Source organism: Gorilla gorilla, chromosome 9 (assembly GCF_029281585.2).
Source record: "Gorilla gorilla gorilla isolate KB3781 chromosome 9, NHGRI_mGorGor1-v2.1_pri, whole genome shotgun sequence".
Lineage (NCBI taxonomy): Eukaryota > Metazoa > Chordata > Mammalia > Primates > Hominidae > Gorilla > Gorilla gorilla.
The window spans coordinates 9,427,723-9,446,130 of record NC_073233.2 but is presented as its reverse complement, the minus strand read 5'-3'; the positions used below and the strand labels follow the sequence as shown (position 1 = coordinate 9,446,130).

Sequence of the window (18,408 nt, the reverse complement as noted above, 5' to 3'; positions counted from 1 at the left end):
TTGACATTCCCCTACATGCACCACCTCCCCCATTGTAAATTGTTGCATTATGATCAGCATACTTGAACCCAGATTTGTGTTAAATTAAATGTTTGATGGTTTCCTTAGTTTAGATTCCGTTCAGTATACTTACCAGTCAAAGAAGATGAAGCTTTAGAAGGCCCAGAGGTCGTTCAGTTGGGATTACAGACATGAGCCACTCAGGCCCTGCCTAATTTTGCATTTCTTTAGTTGCTTGTAAGATTGAGCATGGTTAGCATATTTATGGCTTACCTGGCTGTAGTGCGTGTGCGAATGAAGCAGTCTTATTTTCAAGCCACTTTTCATTTGGGCAGTTAAACAGTTTCTTGAATCATCTTCAGTTGTCTTTGGGTTACTCTTGACTGAACAAAGGCAGAGGGGAGAGAAAAAAGGAAAATAGGAAGAAATATGAATCTATCTATAGAAAAGTAGGTTGGGTGTGGTAGCTCATGCCTGTAATCCCAGCACTTTAGGAGGCCAAGGTGGGAGGATTGCTTGACCCTAGGAGTTCGAGACCAGCCTGGGCAACATAGGGAGAACTGGTCTTTAAAAGAGAAAGTAAAAAGGAGGGGAGAAAATGAGTAGGACGTGGTGAAGGACCACAAGTCTAATAGTACCATTTGTTGTATTGGGGCCACCCCGTGCCCTGGGTTGGTTGTCCACACTGTGGTCACAGCCTTAAACAGTTCTGAAATCATAGCAGTCTCTCCATTGGTTGGCTACTTGTCTTCCCTCTTTATGTTGGTTTTTTTTTTTTTTTAAGCCGTGGAGGGTTGGGAGAGAAATAGGCATTTTATTTGATGCTGATTCCCTGTAGCTGCCTCTTCCTTTCCTTGTGATTTTTGCCAGGCAGGTGACTGGCCTTTCGTTTGTGTGGTTCATCTGCAGTGCCCTACCCCCTTCCTTTGCTCTTGCCAAGGCCAGTGGAGAGCTCCTAGCCAGATCCTGCTGTCATCCCTTCTAGAAACCAACTAGACTGTCTCCCTGATCCTGACTTCCTAAGCCCTCATGCCCCGCCTCCTCCTCCACCTTTCTTTGAAAGTTGTTTTTTCACTTCTCCTTTGTGCAAGCGGTTTGTTTGAATGTATAAAATTTTTTTGAGGAAATTTTTGCTGTATATATTTTTTTAGTCCTCTTAATTTCCCCTCTGTTGATGGTTTTACCATTGCGATGAAAATGGAAACAGCTAACATTTAGCCGGCCTTGCCTATAAACCCGGCTCTAAGTGATCCAGATTAACCATCAAGGCAGCTCCTAGAGAGGGAGAGAGTTATTTCCAGTGTACAGATGAGGAAACTAAAGCACGGAGACATTGAGTAGCTGCCGCGAGTTGCCTAGCAGTGTAGGCAGAGATGGGATTTGAATCCAGGCTGTCTGAGCGTAGAACTGGTCTTGTAAACTGTCTATAAATTACTCAACCAAGCGCATCTTCCATGTTTTTCTTCTCTAAATAGGGATGAGGTCAGTGTCTTTGCACATATCGATGCATCCATCCAGATATTTTTCTCAAATAGAACAAATTCCTCAAAATAGAATTACTGAGTCAGGGAATATGCCTTTTAATTTAATTTTTTTTTGATATTGCCAAATTGTCCTTCATAAAATCTGTCGATAGTATATGAGTGTGCTCAGTACCCGAAAATCCTGGCTGGGTCTACATATTTTTGTACATTTTGCCCCAAAGAAAGGCATCTCATTTTGGTGTTCATGTGTTTTGTTACTCATGAGCATGAATGCCTTGTTGCTGCTGTTGGTTGTTCTATGCCTGCGTTCATGTTTGCATCCTTTTTCCCGGTGTGCTCACGTCTCTTCCAGGTCTGTAGCGTGCTTTGTAAGTGAGGGATGAGCTTTCTGTCCTTGTAGAGATTTGTCCTTTTCTCCCACCCACCTCCTGGGAGAAAAGCTGTGGGTCACTGCTTTCACTGCACAGCACAGATTAGAGACCCTGGCTTCCCCCAGCAGGGTGGGGGCTGGGGCTTAGGCTGAGCGGAAAAGGACGGGAGGAGGATGGACTGCTGGACCCCTTACTTTCCCCTAGTCACCTTCCCTCCTTCCAGGAAGCAAGGGCTGGGAGCAGCTAAGAGAAGCTAGGATTCCTTAGGAGAGCTTGATGCCTATTGGTGAGGAGGCATTGGAGGGGGAACATGCCCCTTACTCATGAACTGAACAGATATTTCCCGCCAGTCCATCATTGGTTTTTTTAACCTCACGCTGGTCTTTTTTGCGGTGGAGAAGTTTTTCTTGTTCCATGGCCCTATCTGTTGAGCTTTCCCAAAATAGCTTCTAGTAAGTGTTGTGTACTCCAAGCAATCTGTCCTCGTTATTTTTCTATTTTAACTGGTGCTTACTCTGAATTTCTACTTTTAGTCTTTTGTGTTAGAGTTCCACTTTGAACCCAACGACTACTTTACCAACTCAGTCCTGACAAAAACCTACAAGATGAAATCAGAACCAGATAAGGCTGATCCCTTTTCCTTTGAAGGTCCTGAGATTGTGGACTGTGACGGGTAAGAAAATGTCATTCTACCTTGTTTTTCTGAAACAAAATCAAAAGATAATTTTGTAACTTGATGGGTAAGATAGAAGTAAGGAATAAAGTACAGTCTTGAGTCTGCTTAAAAGCCTAAAAGCCTGGTAGGTGGATATTTCAATAGTCTTTCAGTTTGGGAATGCTCATAGTGCAGAACTTGGAGATGGCGGCTGAACCTGGGAAATGAGTCACGTGGTTGCACATGCAAGCCTTTGGGATAGAAAATGACTGTTTCTTCATTTTAGTGAAAGTATTGGGTTCTCTAGACATCATGAATTGAAGTTCTTAAAATTGAATTCATGGATTACCCTCAGCAAATAAATACTTATTGAATGAATGAGTCTGAGTCCAGGGCTATACTGATCAGCTGATTGCTTTGGAAATAGGTGGGGGCAGCATAGCTGTTGTTTGACTCACTGATTTCAGTCTTTATAAATCACTAAAGAGAGAATTTGGTTTAGAATTAATTTCTCCAGGTTGGGTTGACTGAGAAATGGTTTTAGTCTTGACTTGAAACAATTATGTTTATTTACCAGAACTAAGTAGTAATTGTTAATTCAGGACTTTATTAAAATCCTGCTGGAGTAATTTAGAAAGATGATTTTCCAGGGCCAGGCCATCATGTGACAAAAAGGCCTGGCCTTTCCGAGCATGTTCTTAAGCGGGCAGTATTGAGATCTGCCAGGTGTTGCCTGGGTCTGTGGTGATTGTGTGTTAGAGAGAGCGTGCTGTGCTCAGCCCTCGCCAGCATCCCTGGGGCTGGAGTGGTCTGCACTGGCCATCAGTATTCCCGGTGGCCACCTCTTTCCTTTTTTCAGCTTGTCGTGCTCAGTTGGCTGCTTTGAACAGCAGCAACTCCTCCTTCCTTGGGAAACCGGGGACAAGTTCTTGTGCATCATGCAGACTTGACAGGGCTTTGCCACAGAATATACATTTCAGAGTCCTGATGAAATGTCTTGGGAAAATAATACCATTGTTCCAGAAGTCTGAAGTTCCAGTGGTCACACCCAAGTTGAAAGAGGACCAGGCTGTTTCTCTTTTTGCCAACCTCCAGATGAACTTCATGGGCCATTGTATTTGATTTGCAGATTGGTTTTATTTAGTTTTCCAGGTTTGGCATAGAGCTGTGGTTTGCTTCCTGCATGCATTTGTAATGGATTTTTCTCATGGATTGTGTGTTCATGACAGCTATCTTGTCCTGGTAGGTGTACTATTGACTGGAAGAAAGGAAAGAATGTTACTGTCAAAACCATCAAGAAAAAGCAGAAGCATAAGGGTCGAGGCACTGTTAGAACAATTACGAAACAAGTACCCAATGAGTCCTTTTTCAACTTCTTCAATCCATTGAAAGGCAAGTCTGTTGGTTGTTAATATTCATTATGTTCTTGTATAAAATAATTTTGGTCATCTGATAGATTCCTAACACCCAGAGACTTTAGTCCTGTTTTTTTCAGGCAAGTGTGGTCAGTAGGGGCACATTGCTGTGTCGCAGGCTGTTCTGTTGGTGCGCTGGCAAGTTTATCGCGGGGGGCAGAGGTAGCTAGGACAGTAAGAGTAGAATTGTCATCTTCTGCAGGAAAGGGAAGAGCTTTACTCTGCTTGGCTGTAGCCCAGGCAAAAACTTGCAGTTCTGTTTGAAGAAAACTGAATCGAGTATTTGCACCTGGGCTGCTTCCTCACTTGGACACCTGGAGCACCCTTCTCCACCAGCTGGCATTTCTGCCCCACTGTTGTGTCTGGTTTGCACCCCCCGGGGACCACTCCCAGCCTCGGAGAGCTGCTGGGTTTGCTCTGCAGGTACCCGTTACTGCTGTACACTGGTTCTGGTTTTGCTGCTTTTGGATCATCTGCTTAGTCCCCCTTTTCTTGTAATTTTTTATGCATAATTTGATAGAATTTTTTGGAATTTATATAGTGTAAGAAACACAAGTAGTTGGGACTTTCATTTTTGAAAAACATCGGCAGAATCACAGCTTGGAAGCTGCTTCTTTTTGTTTATTTATTTATTTTTTAAATTTTCCTAAATGGTAAAATAAAGATGAGACCTTTGAGCCAGTAAAGGTTGACCAATTGATTTTAAGAGTAAATTTCTTGGGATTTTTCATATAATTTCCTAATCGTGAGAAAATGTGAAGGTCAAGCGACTTGTCAGTGTTAAAATATCCATATTCTCTTTAGTTTCCATGAACTAAAACATAATTTGAAGTGAAGAGACGCCAGCCCCTGCTGCAGATAATCAGTGAGTGTTCGTTTGTATGTGGGGCCACAGGGCGGATCTCTTCTCCAGTCTGAGTGGTTGATTTTTTGATTTTGTGTCTGAGCTTAGCACCCTTATTTATCAAGCTGCCCTTCGGAGTTCAGTCCATTATTTTAATTGTGGTGCCTATTTTCTGCAATTAGACTTTGAACCTAGAAGATGCAAATACATACGGTTTGGGGAATGAGAGCAGTCGTAAATTTAGATATTACGTTTCCTTTTTTTGGGAGGTTCCTTTTAGACACTTGGGTTGGGCATACTGGAGATTGTCTGAATTCAGCGTGAAGAAGGGAGGCTTTAATTTCTGGAATCGCTTTGTGTAGGAAGTTTTCTTAAAACTGATTTAAAAATAATTTTTAGGATAAAAATGGAGTTGATAATGGACTCAAGGGAATTTTTAAGTGTTTTTTTTAGGTTCTAAAACTTTTAGGGTATGATGGTTGCACAGCTCTAAAATTAGCGTACTGAAAGTCATAAAGTTGTACATTTAGAGTGTATGCCTTTTAATGGTTTGTAAATCCCATCAGTAAAGCCACTTTTAAAGTAATCAAACACATAATACCAAATGGTAAGTGCTTTGAAAAAAATTGAGGATGGCTGCGGAATAGGTAATGGGGTAGTGAAGGAACACACAAAATGGACTCCTGTGGTGTGAAGTGAAGGAGGCATTAGCTAGTGAGTCCAGCTCCTTCTTTGTCCTTAAAACTGCAAAGCCAGTCCAGAAGTCTTGAGTGCTCAGAGTCCTAGTGCTGATTCATGACCTGGGCCAGAGTGCCCTGGGGAGCATGCTGCTCCAGCATTTAGACACCCAGCCATGCTCCTAACCCATGTCTAAAACCCCTGGGTGATGCTGGCACACCGAGGCTTGGGAACTCTGCCTCACTCGTGGGTGGTGTTTACGCACCCAACGTTCATGTCTCAGCAGCGAACAGCAAGTGCTGCCAGGGTTGTGGTCGCTTAATGGGAAGGGAGACTCAGAGAGGAGAGCCCAGTGAAGATTGAAAAGGCAGGTATGAGACTGAGCAGAGTAAACATTCAACTCCTGATGAAGGTCAGGGTCTTGTAAATGTGTCTAAAATCAGGGGGTTGGATCTTGTACCATTTGAACGTTGCACAGCTTCATTGAGTGTGGTTATAAGTCCCTGTCTGTCTTGGTGTGCTTAGCTCGTCTGATCATCAGCTTTCGCTGAGGAATTGCGCCACTCTACAGGGGCCCCTGGTGGGCATTCCAGCACTCTCCAAACAAACAGAAATGCAGTTTCTGTCTCGCTGAGTTGCAGTGCCTTAGTAACACTCACAGCTTATAAGGCTTAAGGACTTTCTCTTTCCTGCACCATCATGTATAGCTCTGCGGGACATGAGTTAAGTTTCCCCATAAAGCACAAATGCACTCAATGGCCACAGCCTGGGGGCTGTTTGCCATTCCTCCTGGTAATATATTAACTCTCTCAAAATGATCTTCTCAAGCTTGAGTGCCAGCCCATGGCACATGATGGAGGAGGAGAAGGGAGGGGGGCATAGAGGCACTCAGGCCAGCTTCAGAAGTGGTAGATGGAGCTTGCAAAGATGTCTGTGAGGAGATGCAAGGCTTTGGGGATTTCTGTTAAACCTGGAGGTGAGAAATGTTACATTTTATCTACCAGCACAGCTTCCTCCTGTGTGGGCTTTAAAATTCTGGGAGTTGTCACTGTAATTTAAATATGTTTTGTCTTTTCTTTTCCTAGCATCCGGGGATGGAGAATCACTGGTAAGATTTGTTGTTAATAGTCTTATTTTCCTGTTGAAGTCTCTCCTGAGTGAATGTCTACTTGTCTACTTGTTTAAAAAGGTCCAGTCCTGGCTGTGTGTGGACTGGGTATGCCAGTGATCTTAATGCTTTGGGAGGCTGAGGTGGGAGGACTGCACGAGTCCAGGAGTTTGAGACCAGCCTGGGCAACATAGCACAACCCCATCTCCACAAAAAATTAAAATCAAATAAGCCAGCCGAACATGGTGGTTCACGCCCGTAATCCCAGCACTTTGGGAGGCCAAGGTGGGTGGATCACCAGAGGTCAGGAGTTCAAGACCAGTCTGGTCAACATGGTGAAACCCCGTTTCTGCTTAAAATACCAAAAAAAAAAAAAAAAAATTAGTTGGACACGGTGGCAGCGCCTGTAATCTCAGCTACTCAGGAGCCTCAAGCAGGAGAATCACTTGAACCCGAGAGGAGGAGGTTGCAGTGAGCTGAGATTGCACCACCGTATTCCATCGGGCGACAGAGCAAGACTCCGTCTCAAAAGATAAAATAATAAATTAGCTGGACATGGTGGTGCACTGTGTAGTTCCAGGGTCGCTGGGGCCCAGGAGCTTGAGGCTGGAGTGAGCTGTGATTTCACCACTGCCCTCCAACCTGGGTGATAGAATAAGACCCTGTCTCTTAAAAATAAAAAAATCCATTTCTGTTTCCTAAAACTCTGGGATTAATTTGAAATCATTACACATCTAAGTAAAAGTATGTGTTTCATATGTTGATTTCAGTAGCAAACGTGCAGTGCTTTAATACTGCCTGTTTCCCATATGTGAGACTGATACCGCCTACTCTGGGTGAGACCTGTGGACAAGTTGTGGAGCTGTAGGGCCCTCACTTCCCACTTTCTCTGCCATTTTGCTTCAGTAGCTCTTTAAAGCTACTTAAAGTTGTTTTAAAGGGGCTTTGAGTGTCTAGTGGCTGTCCCCCAGCAGTGCAGGAGTTTGGTGTTTTAAGTCAAGTAAATCAAAAGTGAGGGGCTGAGGTTTGGCTGAGGGTGGTGAAGTGAATGTTTTTATCCCATTAAAATGAGTTAACACGTGGGTTTTTCCTCCTCAGGATGAAGATTCTGAATTCACATTAGCCTCTGATTTTGAAATTGGACACTTTTTCCGTGAGCGGATAGTCCCGCGGGCTGTGCTGTACTTCACTGGGGAGGCCATAGAAGATGATGACAATGTATGAGGCTCGGGGAAGGGGGGCTTCCACCTGGGTGCTCATCTCTGTTGGTGCAGAGTGGCCCTGAATTGTGGCTTAGGAAACCCCCATGCCTAATCTTTTTATTACATCATCAGCCAGATATGTAGTCCAAGCTGCTGTCCTTGTTGTGGGGGGAATACGCTTGAAGAGGAGAGGTCTGAGGAACAGAGCAGGAAAAGCAGGTGTCTGTGAGGCAGTTTCAGAGGTGATTCCCAGTTTGCCTAGTGACTCAACAGTATTCTCTCAAAACGTAAGCTTCAGGGAACTTCTGAACACAGGGAAAATCTCTTTTATGGAGGTCTGGCCACAACAAACATTTATTGACAGTGGACTCATGCTAGCCTGTGGTTCATCAACCCAAAAGAAATAGAAATTCCTGAACTTCTATCTATTTAGGTAAAAAGGAAAAAAAAGAAACCTGTGCTCCCCAAGAAAACAACAAGATTGCATGTCACTTTCCTTTCTGGGCTTGAGGGAAGCCAGCTCTTCCACGGTCAGAACTTGCGGGCGCACAGCCCAAATACCACTTGGAAACTCCCATCCTCACCAAGGCTCAAGCAGCTTCAAGTCTTCTTGATCTGTGGAAAATAAAGTTTTGTTTTATAGAATGTTACTGGAAGTATGTTCTAGATGATCCTCTCTTTCTTGTGGAGCTCTTAGGTTTCTTTTCTTTGAAGGTCTGGTCTGTTGGGGCTTCAGACAGGGCGGCAAGAGCTTAGGTGGGTTCAAGGGCCTTAGCCCCCTGTGGCAGTAAAGGCCAACATCTCCTCACACCTCTCCCATTGTACTGAGTTCCACCAGTGGGGAGAACAGGCCAGTGTGCTGTTTATCAGCTGTTAGGTCTTAGACTGTTCATTTAACTTCTAAAACTCAACTTGCTGGCTCATCCCTAGGCTGGGAGGTGATTGCAGGTCAGGGAACATGGACAGTCAGGTAGCTGCCAAGACATAGTTTTACGAATTCTAGACCAGCATTTTCCAGTAGAACTTTCTCTGTTGATGGAACTGTCCTCTGCCTGCTTGGTCCAGCGCAGTAGGACTGACCACTTGAGGACTTGAAATATGGCTGCTGAGACTGAAGAACTGAACATTTCATTTACCTTAGTTTAAGTTTAAATAGTGAGCTAAGGGCTAGTGGCTACACATTGGAAAGCTTATCTGAAACTGTTTTGATCATACACCCGTCCGTTTAAAGGACTTGAATATGCATGTGTGCTATTTGCTTACTTATATGCGGTATCTGTACTGCTGGTGGGCACTGTGCCACATTTGCTTGTAGTACATGTGCATTTCATTCATAATACGTTCAGCACAGGTACTACTGATGAGCAGTGTCAGTTAGAGGCTAGAAGTGCCAGCTCAGATTAGACTGCTCAGACTCGCATCCCCATTCTCCCTTTAGTAGCTCCACCACCTCCTTGAGCTTCAGTTTCCTCAGCTGTAAGTAGAGCTCATGGTAAAGACTCTGGTTACTTGTTAAGCCCTTAACATAGCACCTGGCACAGAGCAATGACTCAGTAAGTGTTGGCATAAAAAGTGTTTTACTAATGTTACTTTCTAGACCGTACCCCAACACTAGAAAGTTGTTGGAGGAGGAGGTGAATGTGGGAACCCTGGTCTTGTCTTCTCTGCACGTGGCAGCTCCTGCTCTGCCCTGGTGGGCGATGCATCTGGAGCAGCCCCTGTGCACAGCCCCTCAAGGGCAAAATGCTGTCCTTAGAGCCTTGGAATAGGCCCTGGAGCCTGCTGGAGGCTCGTTGGATCTGACGTGAAATGAAAGAATATTGAGAAGCCTTTCCCTGCCTCATGCCAGTTAGGGTCCTTAGAGCGGAAGGGCGCTGCACTGTGGCCACATCTCATCCTGGCTGCTGCGTGGCGCCAGGAGGCTGTGCACACTGTGTGAACTCCACACCAGCACAGTAGGGTCCTTCTAAGTTCCACCGAAGTTGGCTCTAAGCAATACATGGTGTGAGCTCAACAAAACGGGAAATGTTGATAAATGAAGCTGCATTTTCATGTACTACCCTCGTTATGCAACCAGTAGTGATAAGGTGGTTTTGCTTTTGGTGTAAGTCTCATGTTTGAAACTTGATTTTTAGTCTGACCAATGATGTCTTTGGATGTAGGAGAAACTGATTCAAGACAATTGACTAATGGTGGAGGTTCACCTTTGAGCACCTTATTGATCACTTTAAAGATTAAACACCAAAGTTTTAATATATTTCTACTAAAGTTTCTTTTCCCTTTCTATGAGATGTAAAATGATACCCAGATTCCTGTATCCAATAACATTATGTTGCTGGTTCGATCAGCCTTGTAGAAAATTTAAGGAAAACAGATTCATCGGTTTACAAAAATCTTTTCCTGTGTGCCTGCTCCTCGGTGTGAGAACAGCCAGGGCAGAGCTGTGGTGCCAGGTTCCCAGCTGTGTCCAGGGTACACCCTGGCTGACCAGCTTCCTATCCTCTTCCTTGTTTTGCGTGACTTTCAATTTCCTGGCATGCTTTTAAAATGCGCTGCACACAAGCAAATGGCTCCTCAGCCAAGCGAGGCCCAGCAGGCAGCGTGGCTGGACTTTCTGCTCCTCTTAGGCTTGGTCAGTGAGTCACTTGATGGGACTGGTGTCTTGGGCAGGCTGCTGTCATGTTTTGTAAACCTAAAAATGTTTTTCTGTGTTTTTCCAGTTTGAAGAAGGTGAAGAAGGAGAAGAGGAGGTAAGAGACAGGTTTATGCAGTGCCACTTACCTCCCTGAAGTTGTTTCTTTGGCTTTCTCTGCTTGAAGGTTATGGACTCACAGGGCTGTGTTAAACCCATTTTTTTTGTGACGCTGTCTTTGATTCTAAGAATGTTCTTAAAACACTAAGCAGAAATGCATAGCAAATGCTGTGACAGTTTCCATCGTTTTTGACCCTGCAGTTGGTTCATGAAAATGTATCTTAGAAAATAATCATTTAACAAAATCTGCTTTTTCAGAATTTTGTTTCTTTCAGGGCTCTCTGTGAGAACAAAAAGATACCTAGAAATAATTCTAAGTGTCCAAAGGAAGTGATGAGTCACTTGTGGGTAGCAGTAATTGATTTCCGTCTAAGGCAGTGTTTTGCTCCTTGTGTTTGTGGATTGTGAATGCCACAAGAGTTTCAATCTTGTCATTCCAGCTAATTCTCACTTTTTAAATATAGGAATTAGAAGGTGACGAGGAGGGAGAAGACGAGGATGATGCGGAAATTAACCCCAAGGTTGGTAACTTTGGGGCCACCGAGACCTACTTATTATGCTGCACTCTTAGACTTTTAAAAATGTTCCCCACTTTGAGGCAGTAGTGTTAACAATATTCATTATTCCCTAATTAGAAAGTTTAAAATGTGTCAGAAAAATACTGGAATGATTATTCAGACACTGTGTATATAATTTGAGTGTTGAGTGTACATACTCAGTAGAAGCTTTTCCAGCTGTCTCAAGCTGCGTCTTATTTACGTAGACTGCTGAGTAGAGCAACTTGACTTTCCAAATGTTTTATTCTTTTAAGGTAAGGTAATGATTTAACTGACAACATAAATAAGCTTTTCTTTGTGCGTGTTTGGAAAAGGTGCAAAGAAGGGACTTTGGGGCTCTTTTTGTTAAGGAACAGAATAGTGGGATTGTGGGCATCATTTGACAGTTGCACTTGAGCTGAGCATGCCCAGATGATGTGTCTAGATATCTCATATGTCTCAGATAATTTAAAATAAATTGGAAAGGTTTACTAAAGAAAACTGAGTTGAAAATGAGTGGGCAACCCCATTAATTTTACCTGCAAATTTAGATTTTTATTTGTGGTCTCAGAGTAACTTAAATCAAGGTACTTTGACCATTTGGCACATTTTAAAATCAGAAGTGCTTAAATGTCATCCTACAGCATCATAAGAGTTTCCTCTTGTAAACCATGAAATGTGTAGTTCACTTGCCTCTTAAAATTAAGTATATTATGGGCTGTCAGAATACTAACGTTACCTGGTGTTTTGTAATGTGTCTCTGTCCGACTAGACGTTTTTTGCTTGTTTTTACCCTTGTTTTTTGGAGTGTGCACTAAAAGCTGTCAGTGTGATATCCTGGCTCTGTCATCAGTTGGTTTAAACCGGCTATTTCCATGAATGCATGTTCACAGTTGTGGTTCCTTTAGGGAAGGGATGGGAGAAGAGCTTTTAAAACTTTTTTGAGAATGTGTCTTATAAAGACTACTCTGGGAATAATCTGCTCATGGAAATGTTCATCTTCTAAAGTTTGGCCTGTTGATGTGGGAGGACTCTGCTGAGAGTGTAGCTGTGCGCAGCACCGTGGTGGTGGGCGGTGAGGGCTGTAGGAGACCAAGGCCTGGGTCTGCCTTGCGTGCATCACAGTGTGGGGACAGGGAAGGTGAGGGCTGTCAGCCAGTGAACAACGCTGGGTGAATAAATGCTGCCCATCACTGCTGTGCGGGGTGTCTGATGGACCCAAGGGCCACGTGTGTTTATTGGGCTGTGTTTCCGCCTTGTGGGCGCTGAATGGACACTTTCAAGGTTGCAGTTGTAAAGCAAGGACTGGGGTCAGTTGGCAGGGCCACCTCCTCAGACTCCGTGCACAGCTGCCTCTGTCCTTGTTGCACTTGTATCCCCCCCTCCCTGTATTCTGTGCCTCAGCTTCTCTTTTCCTCCCCTCTGTTGTTTGTTCTGCTTTCTTCTGTCACCTTGGAGAACCTTGAGTCTCCTTTCACGTCCCAGGTTTCTAAAAGAGCATTCTCAGCAGCCATTATAGAGAACATGATGTAGTGGATTACACATGCTAACACCCCATGAGACCTTTGGTAAACGGTTATGTTGGTTGGGGGAGAAGGGACTAAAAACGTGTTGCGGCTAATGGTGTGAATGAAGTTCAGAGACGGCCAGGCATGTGTGGCTGGGATAAGGCCAAGCCTGCTGTCCCTGTCACATGCACTTTCCAGAGAGATGGGCAGTGTTAGAGTCTGTGCAAGCAAAAGAGAACAAGGAAGGAAGGGAGGTTTTAGTATTGGGAGCAGTCTGATAGAAGCGAAAATCATGCTTCTGCCCATTTTGAAAGTATGATCTAGTGTTGAAGTTGTTCACCCCGAGTTCAGTATCTTGCAGCCCTTTTGTATCATGAGAAATTGTGGCCGTTTCCTCCTGTATAATTTTGTGCATTTCATTTTCTTTCATGCTGACAGTTCCTTTCAATTTTTTTCCCCATTTAGGTGTAATTTTTGTCTGTTAATCATTCATACGTTTCTAGGTAAGGTGGAATTCCATTCATACCTAACTTCCAAACTTCTGATCTATACTTTATACAATGCATTGTTTTGACTTTGAATAAAGAGGGAGTTGTTGTCCAGGTACACTCACTGTGTCACAGGTTTGACATAGGTGTCTGTTACATGTACTTTTAAAATCAACGAACCAAACCTAGATTTGGTCGCTGCTTTCTGAGCCCAGTGTTTCTTGCTAACCAAGTAGCAAAGATGTAACTTGGGTGTTATTTTCATTGCTGATGGTACTGCTTTCCAGTAAGAGGGCCCTGGATGGTCAGCAGTCTGCACGGTGGCACACACAGGCCACCATAAGCAAGCAGTCCTTGCAGAGAGCATAACACACTGGGCTGTCCCAGCTGTGCTCAGAACACACACTGGCAGTTGAAATTGGCCCACTGTCATTACCAACACGTGTCTGTTGAATATCTATACTTTTTGAACTCATGTTTTGTGCAGACCAATAGGTACACAGAGGGGTAACAGCTTTTACTGTGCCAGCATTTTTTATCTGAAACATTAACTGGCATCTGTTTTGGTGTCAGCAGTAAAAAGTACTGTTGTGAGGTTGGTGCTAGTTGAATGAAGCAAGAACCAGTTGTAGATGAAAGTGAGCGTCAGTAAGCCTGGAAGCTGTTTCCCACCCCACTTTCTTCAGTCCCTGTAGCTCTACCCTGTCCTGGAATGCCGACAGGAGGCCGTAAGTAGACAGAGGCCCTTGCCCGTGACGAGACCTGTTCACTCGTGGCACTCGGGATGTAGTGGGAGAAAGCAGAGAGGTGGGAACAAGAGGTGCCATGAGGAACCCCACAACCATAGCAGGGCCTCTGCATGCCGGGATAAGTAGGCACTCCGTTTTTAAGGGTCTCGCCACAGAACATCAGCATGATCCTGGCAGCCCATAGACCAGACGTCCTTGAGGTCTTAGCACCACCGCCTCCCTGTCTTCCTCACATAGGCTGCTTTCATGGGAAACTGATGGTACATAGGGCGGATGCAGCTCTTGGAACGATTTTGTTTTCCAGGGCCAGGTTTCAGAATATGCCTGTATGTTTAAAATTATGTCTAGCTGCCATTAATTCCTGTCCCCGCATGTCTGAAGAACTTAGCCACTCTTGTTCCACCTGTACCCTCACCCACTCCTCCCACGCCACCCCTCCCACGCCACCAGCTCTTTTGAAGAGAATCCTCGATGCGTGCCACCTATCCGTATTTCAGTATGCCTCCCTGGAAGAGAAGGGCAGGGTGCAACAGCAGCAACCCCCGAGGAGTGTCACACTGAGGCCACTGCCTCTTCAGCCATAGGGCTCTGGGCACTTGAGGCTTCTTCGCCAGCGCAGCTGTGGTTGAGTGTGTTTTAGTGGCATGTCTTTGTTGCCTTTCTCAGGTCGAGTGTTATCTGTTCAAACCCCACCTTTTAAATGGTCCCATGAGAGATGAGATTTTTTTCCTATTAGTTGGTACCTTTTAAAATGCCAACTCCTCCTCCCTTGATAATCTTAGCATTGATTAATGACTCAACCATCATTAAAATTTGTGACGCTTCAGTTTGGGAGTTTAGGTGTAGATTTTTTTTTTTTTTTTTGGCATGTGTCACAAGCTAAAAACAATTGGTGTCTCTCATATGTAAAATTCACTTCTAAAACTCCTGTCAGTCACTTGCAGAAGCTCCAGTGTGCTGTGAGTACCAGAGCCTGGCAGGGGTGGGCCACATGCTGCCTTCCTTCCCAGAGGGGGCTGTGCCCTCAAGGCACGGGGGAGGCAGCTCTTCCCAGAGTCAGGTGCATGGCCTACTCCCTTCCAACAAGGCACTGGGTCATGACACCAGTCTTGAGAGTCTGTTCTATGTGGACTCTATTCCCTCTAGCAGTCTTCACCCAGGATATTGGTTTTATTTAGGACAGATGAATACTACATTCTCGTGGTTGAAAATACCTATTACATCGTTTCTGCAACTTAGGATAATTTAGGTTTATTTCTGGTTGAGCATTCCAAATCTGGAATCCTCCCGTGAGCATTTTCTTTGTCTCGGGTTCCAGATTTTGGAGTATCTCAGATTTGGGATTTGGGATGCTCAATCTGTGGTAGGATAAATTATAAAGTCCTGTGTATGACATGACATAGTATTTGCATGATTTAAATGTACATAAAGATGGAGTCTGTCACCTTGTCACCAGCCCCAGTCTTCCCTGTCCCTGCACAGCTCCTTTACTGACTTCCCATTTTCTAGGTGAGTCCCTTGGTGGAGGCACACTGCTTGTCCCACTCCTCCCCTCACTGCTCCTGCTCGGGGTGCCCTGCATCCCCCACACTCCTAAGGCCAGTGGTTCAGTGCTCCTGGCCACTACACTGGGCCACCTTCAGTCTACCCTTGAATGTCAGATTGACATGGCAAGGGTTTTTGGTCAGCCTTGTTTTGTCTTGGCCAGGCTCTTTGGGCAGCCTGTGGGGTGGCTGAGATTGGGAGCTTAGACCAGGGTTCAACGTTATTGATTTTGTTTTTTGCATCTTTTACACGTACTTTTTCGGCCATCCCTTAAATGTGATTTCCAGAAGAATGAACTGTAGCCTCAGCTTATGCCGTGGAAGACATCATTTATGGTAACCCAGGGATCTTTTTACCCCATACAGTGCAAGTTCTTAGGTTCCATAGGCACGCTGGATTAAGAGCAATTTGTAATCTTAGCCAGAAATCATAGGTTACAGGTTCGTAAAGTTACTAGCGCAGAAGCATTAGCAAGATCGTGATGTATTTCTTAGGCTATTGTTGGCCTCCACACAAATTCATGGAGTTGCTGGATGTGGTTTAAAGGGTACAAGATCTCTGTGTTAGATAATATTGGAGTTAATCCATTCCTCTGGGAGGGGAATCGTGTGTCCCGGATGCCGTTACTGGGAGGATAGCATTGCCCCTTGGTGAGACTGTTAGGAGAGTAAGTGACAGATGGAGCTCTTGGGAGTGGCAGCTCGTCATTTGTTGGTGCAGTACAGGCCACCAGAAGAGGATGGATCTGCCGGGGCGCTCCCTGGTAGTACAAAGAGCAGGAACCCGCTAGAGGAGAGATTTGCTTTCCACGAGCGCCAAGGGCCCAGCCTACCCCCAGACAGATGTGCCCTTGAAGTGGGGACTGTTGGCACCAAGAGGGGTTGCCTCTGCGGTGGCCTTCCTGGGTGGAGCTGCCCGTGTTGAGCGCACTGTGCTCTGTGTGGGCAGGGGTTCCGGCTGCTTCCCAGCCCTTTCATGGGCAGCCCCCTGGAGCTCCACCACCCCAAGGAGCCCCAAAACCCTCCTGCTGAACGTGCCATGAATTTGAATGCTTGAAGGCATAGCTTTAAAAAAAAAAAAAAGCAGCCCTGCTTTGACTGCGGGGTGGTAGGGGGAGTTAGCTTTGTTTTTGTCACTATTTTTAAAAGTATATTTGCAGTAACCATTTTTTTCAATGAGAGTGAACTCATTCAGTGTTGGCTTTCGTTGTTGATTGGAGCTAATTGGTGAATGGAGCTGGCTTTGCTCTCTACAAGCCTTGTCTTTTTCATTGACAGAAGGAACCCAGCCAGCCGGCGGAATGCAAGCAGCAGTAGGAAGCGGAGGCGGGTGCCTGGCAGACCGGCTGTCGGGACTCCAGGCCTGTGGGCGGGGCCTCGGTCCTTGCCGCAGCACAATCCCGTGGACAGAGCTTACTCCATCTAACTCGTTTTCAAGTGCATGATTTTCACTTTCACTTTTCCTTTTTCCTTATTATTTTGCTTAACTTGTACAGTGGCAACTGAAATGCATTTCAGAAATAGGAGGTTTCGTCCAGCACCCTCTGCAGCCTTGGTGCCTGTAGCTCTGGACTTGCCTGGGCCTTTCCCTGTGGGAGGGCCCTATAGACCACATCGGGGTGGGGTGGGGGTCACTTGGCAAAAAGGGCCGAGGTCTGGTGATGTGGTTCCCAGGATCTGGAACCTCTCCCACCCCTCCTGCAGTTGGACTGAATTCTTCCCTTTCATCCGAAGAAACCCACTTGCTGTTTCCAGCCGCTGAATCTGCTGAGTGTGCAGCCTGCATCACTTGCTGTATGCCGATCATCTCAGAAAGGGCTGTGTAGAGTAGGGCCCTGTTCTCCTTAGGATGTTGCTTCTTGATTTTTTTTTTTTAGGGGTGGGTCAGGGTTGTGACACACCAGCCCAGGTGAGAGCTGCTGCGGGTCACCTCATATTTATTTATCCCTTCTTGCCTGTGAGGACTGCGGCTTTTCGCTGTGGCTCGTCCTTAACATTTCTGAACCACCTTGGTGCCCTGAGCAGGAAGATGTGCCACTTCCTAGCAGGAACAAGGCCTGTGTGGAAGAAACGCTGCTCCCTGCCACCAGGGCTGGAGATGCGAGCCCGTCCTCATGACGCAGGCGCCACCCTGCTGCCGGAGCCGGGCTTCGGCAGTCTTCTCCAGTGAGGGACTGGGCTGGGAAGTCCTGCGTTTCAGTTGAGCGTATGAGCGTCAAGTCCTGCTTTCTCAGTAGCCCCATTGCTGGGCCCCACCATTCATCCTGTCTGAAGGTCCTGGGTTTGGTGTGACCGCTTGGCGGCTGGTGGGTGGGGTCTTCAAGTGGGTGACGGTGCTCTCCGGCAGCCGGGGATGGCCGTGTCCACACTGACCAGGCCTGTGAAGAGTGCTCAGCCTAACCTTAGAACACATTTGTAACTGAATACAGTGTTTTCAATTTGTACAGAATAGTTAGAATATTCTATTAAAGTGGTGAAACATTGAGTCAGCACTGTGCCATGTGGGTCTTTGTAGGGGAATGTGGTGGGGAAGGCTCAGATGTGCTGCACACCTGTTGGGCTCTGTTGAGCCCTGGGTATTGGTGGCTTCGAGACCGGTTGTACAGTTTACTTCTGAGGCCTTGAAAGCTCAGTTTGAGGCAGAGGCTGCTGTAGCCACCCCACTACACCTAAGTTGCTGCTGTATGCAGGCAGCTTCACTGTGGGCCCAGGGGAAGACTGTTCCTGCCCCCAGGAGGGGATCATTTCTCAGAGTTAGTGGGACTGTGCTTTGTAGATCCAGAAGGCTCCAAGAGGAGAACTTCCTGATAAAGCCCATGTCAGGTGTGTTTGCTCTCTGAAGCTTTTCCCCGTGTCTCTTCCATCCACAATGAGAGGAGGCACTCAACACCTGCTGCACCGGCACTTCCTGACCTGACCGTGGGAATCCCAGCCTTGGCAGCGCCTCCTGGTGAATGAAACGCTGTCATGAGAAGGCAGCCGTGGAGCTGGCTGATTGCTCCCCACGTGGCTGGCCCCGCCCTGCTGCCTCCAGCTCACCCGTGGGCTGCCTTCTCTCTGGGAGCAGCAGGAAG

The 18,408-nt window shown here is 45.8% G+C and overlaps 1 protein-coding gene across 22 annotated transcripts in view; it reads left to right on the top strand.

The window, feature by feature from the left end:
- The window catches only part of NAP1L4 (nucleosome assembly protein 1 like 4), a 48,092-nt gene extending 30,269 nt beyond the window's left edge, over positions 1-17,823 (top strand). For 17 of the 22 annotated variants that reach the window (XM_055355174.2, XM_031016048.3, XM_055355176.2 and 14 more), the window contains 7 exons: positions 2,389-2,528; positions 3,757-3,902; positions 6,533-6,555; positions 7,654-7,773; positions 10,478-10,507; positions 10,974-11,030; positions 16,613-17,823. In XM_055355174.2, coding sequence (XP_055211149.1) covers positions 2,389-2,528; positions 3,757-3,902; positions 6,533-6,555; positions 7,654-7,773; positions 10,478-10,507; positions 10,974-11,030; positions 16,613-16,651 — 555 coding nt within the window. In that variant the 3' untranslated portion in view covers positions 16,652-17,823. Of the gene's footprint in view, positions 1-2,388; positions 2,529-3,756; positions 3,903-6,532; positions 6,556-7,653; positions 7,774-10,477; positions 10,508-10,973; positions 11,031-13,018; positions 13,057-15,622; positions 15,671-16,612 lie in introns of all 22 variants that reach the window. The other 5 variants (XR_004071782.3, XR_010135427.1, XM_063710890.1 and 2 more) reach the window with 3 other exon arrangements.
- The last annotated feature ends 585 nt before the right edge of the window (positions 17,824-18,408 follow it).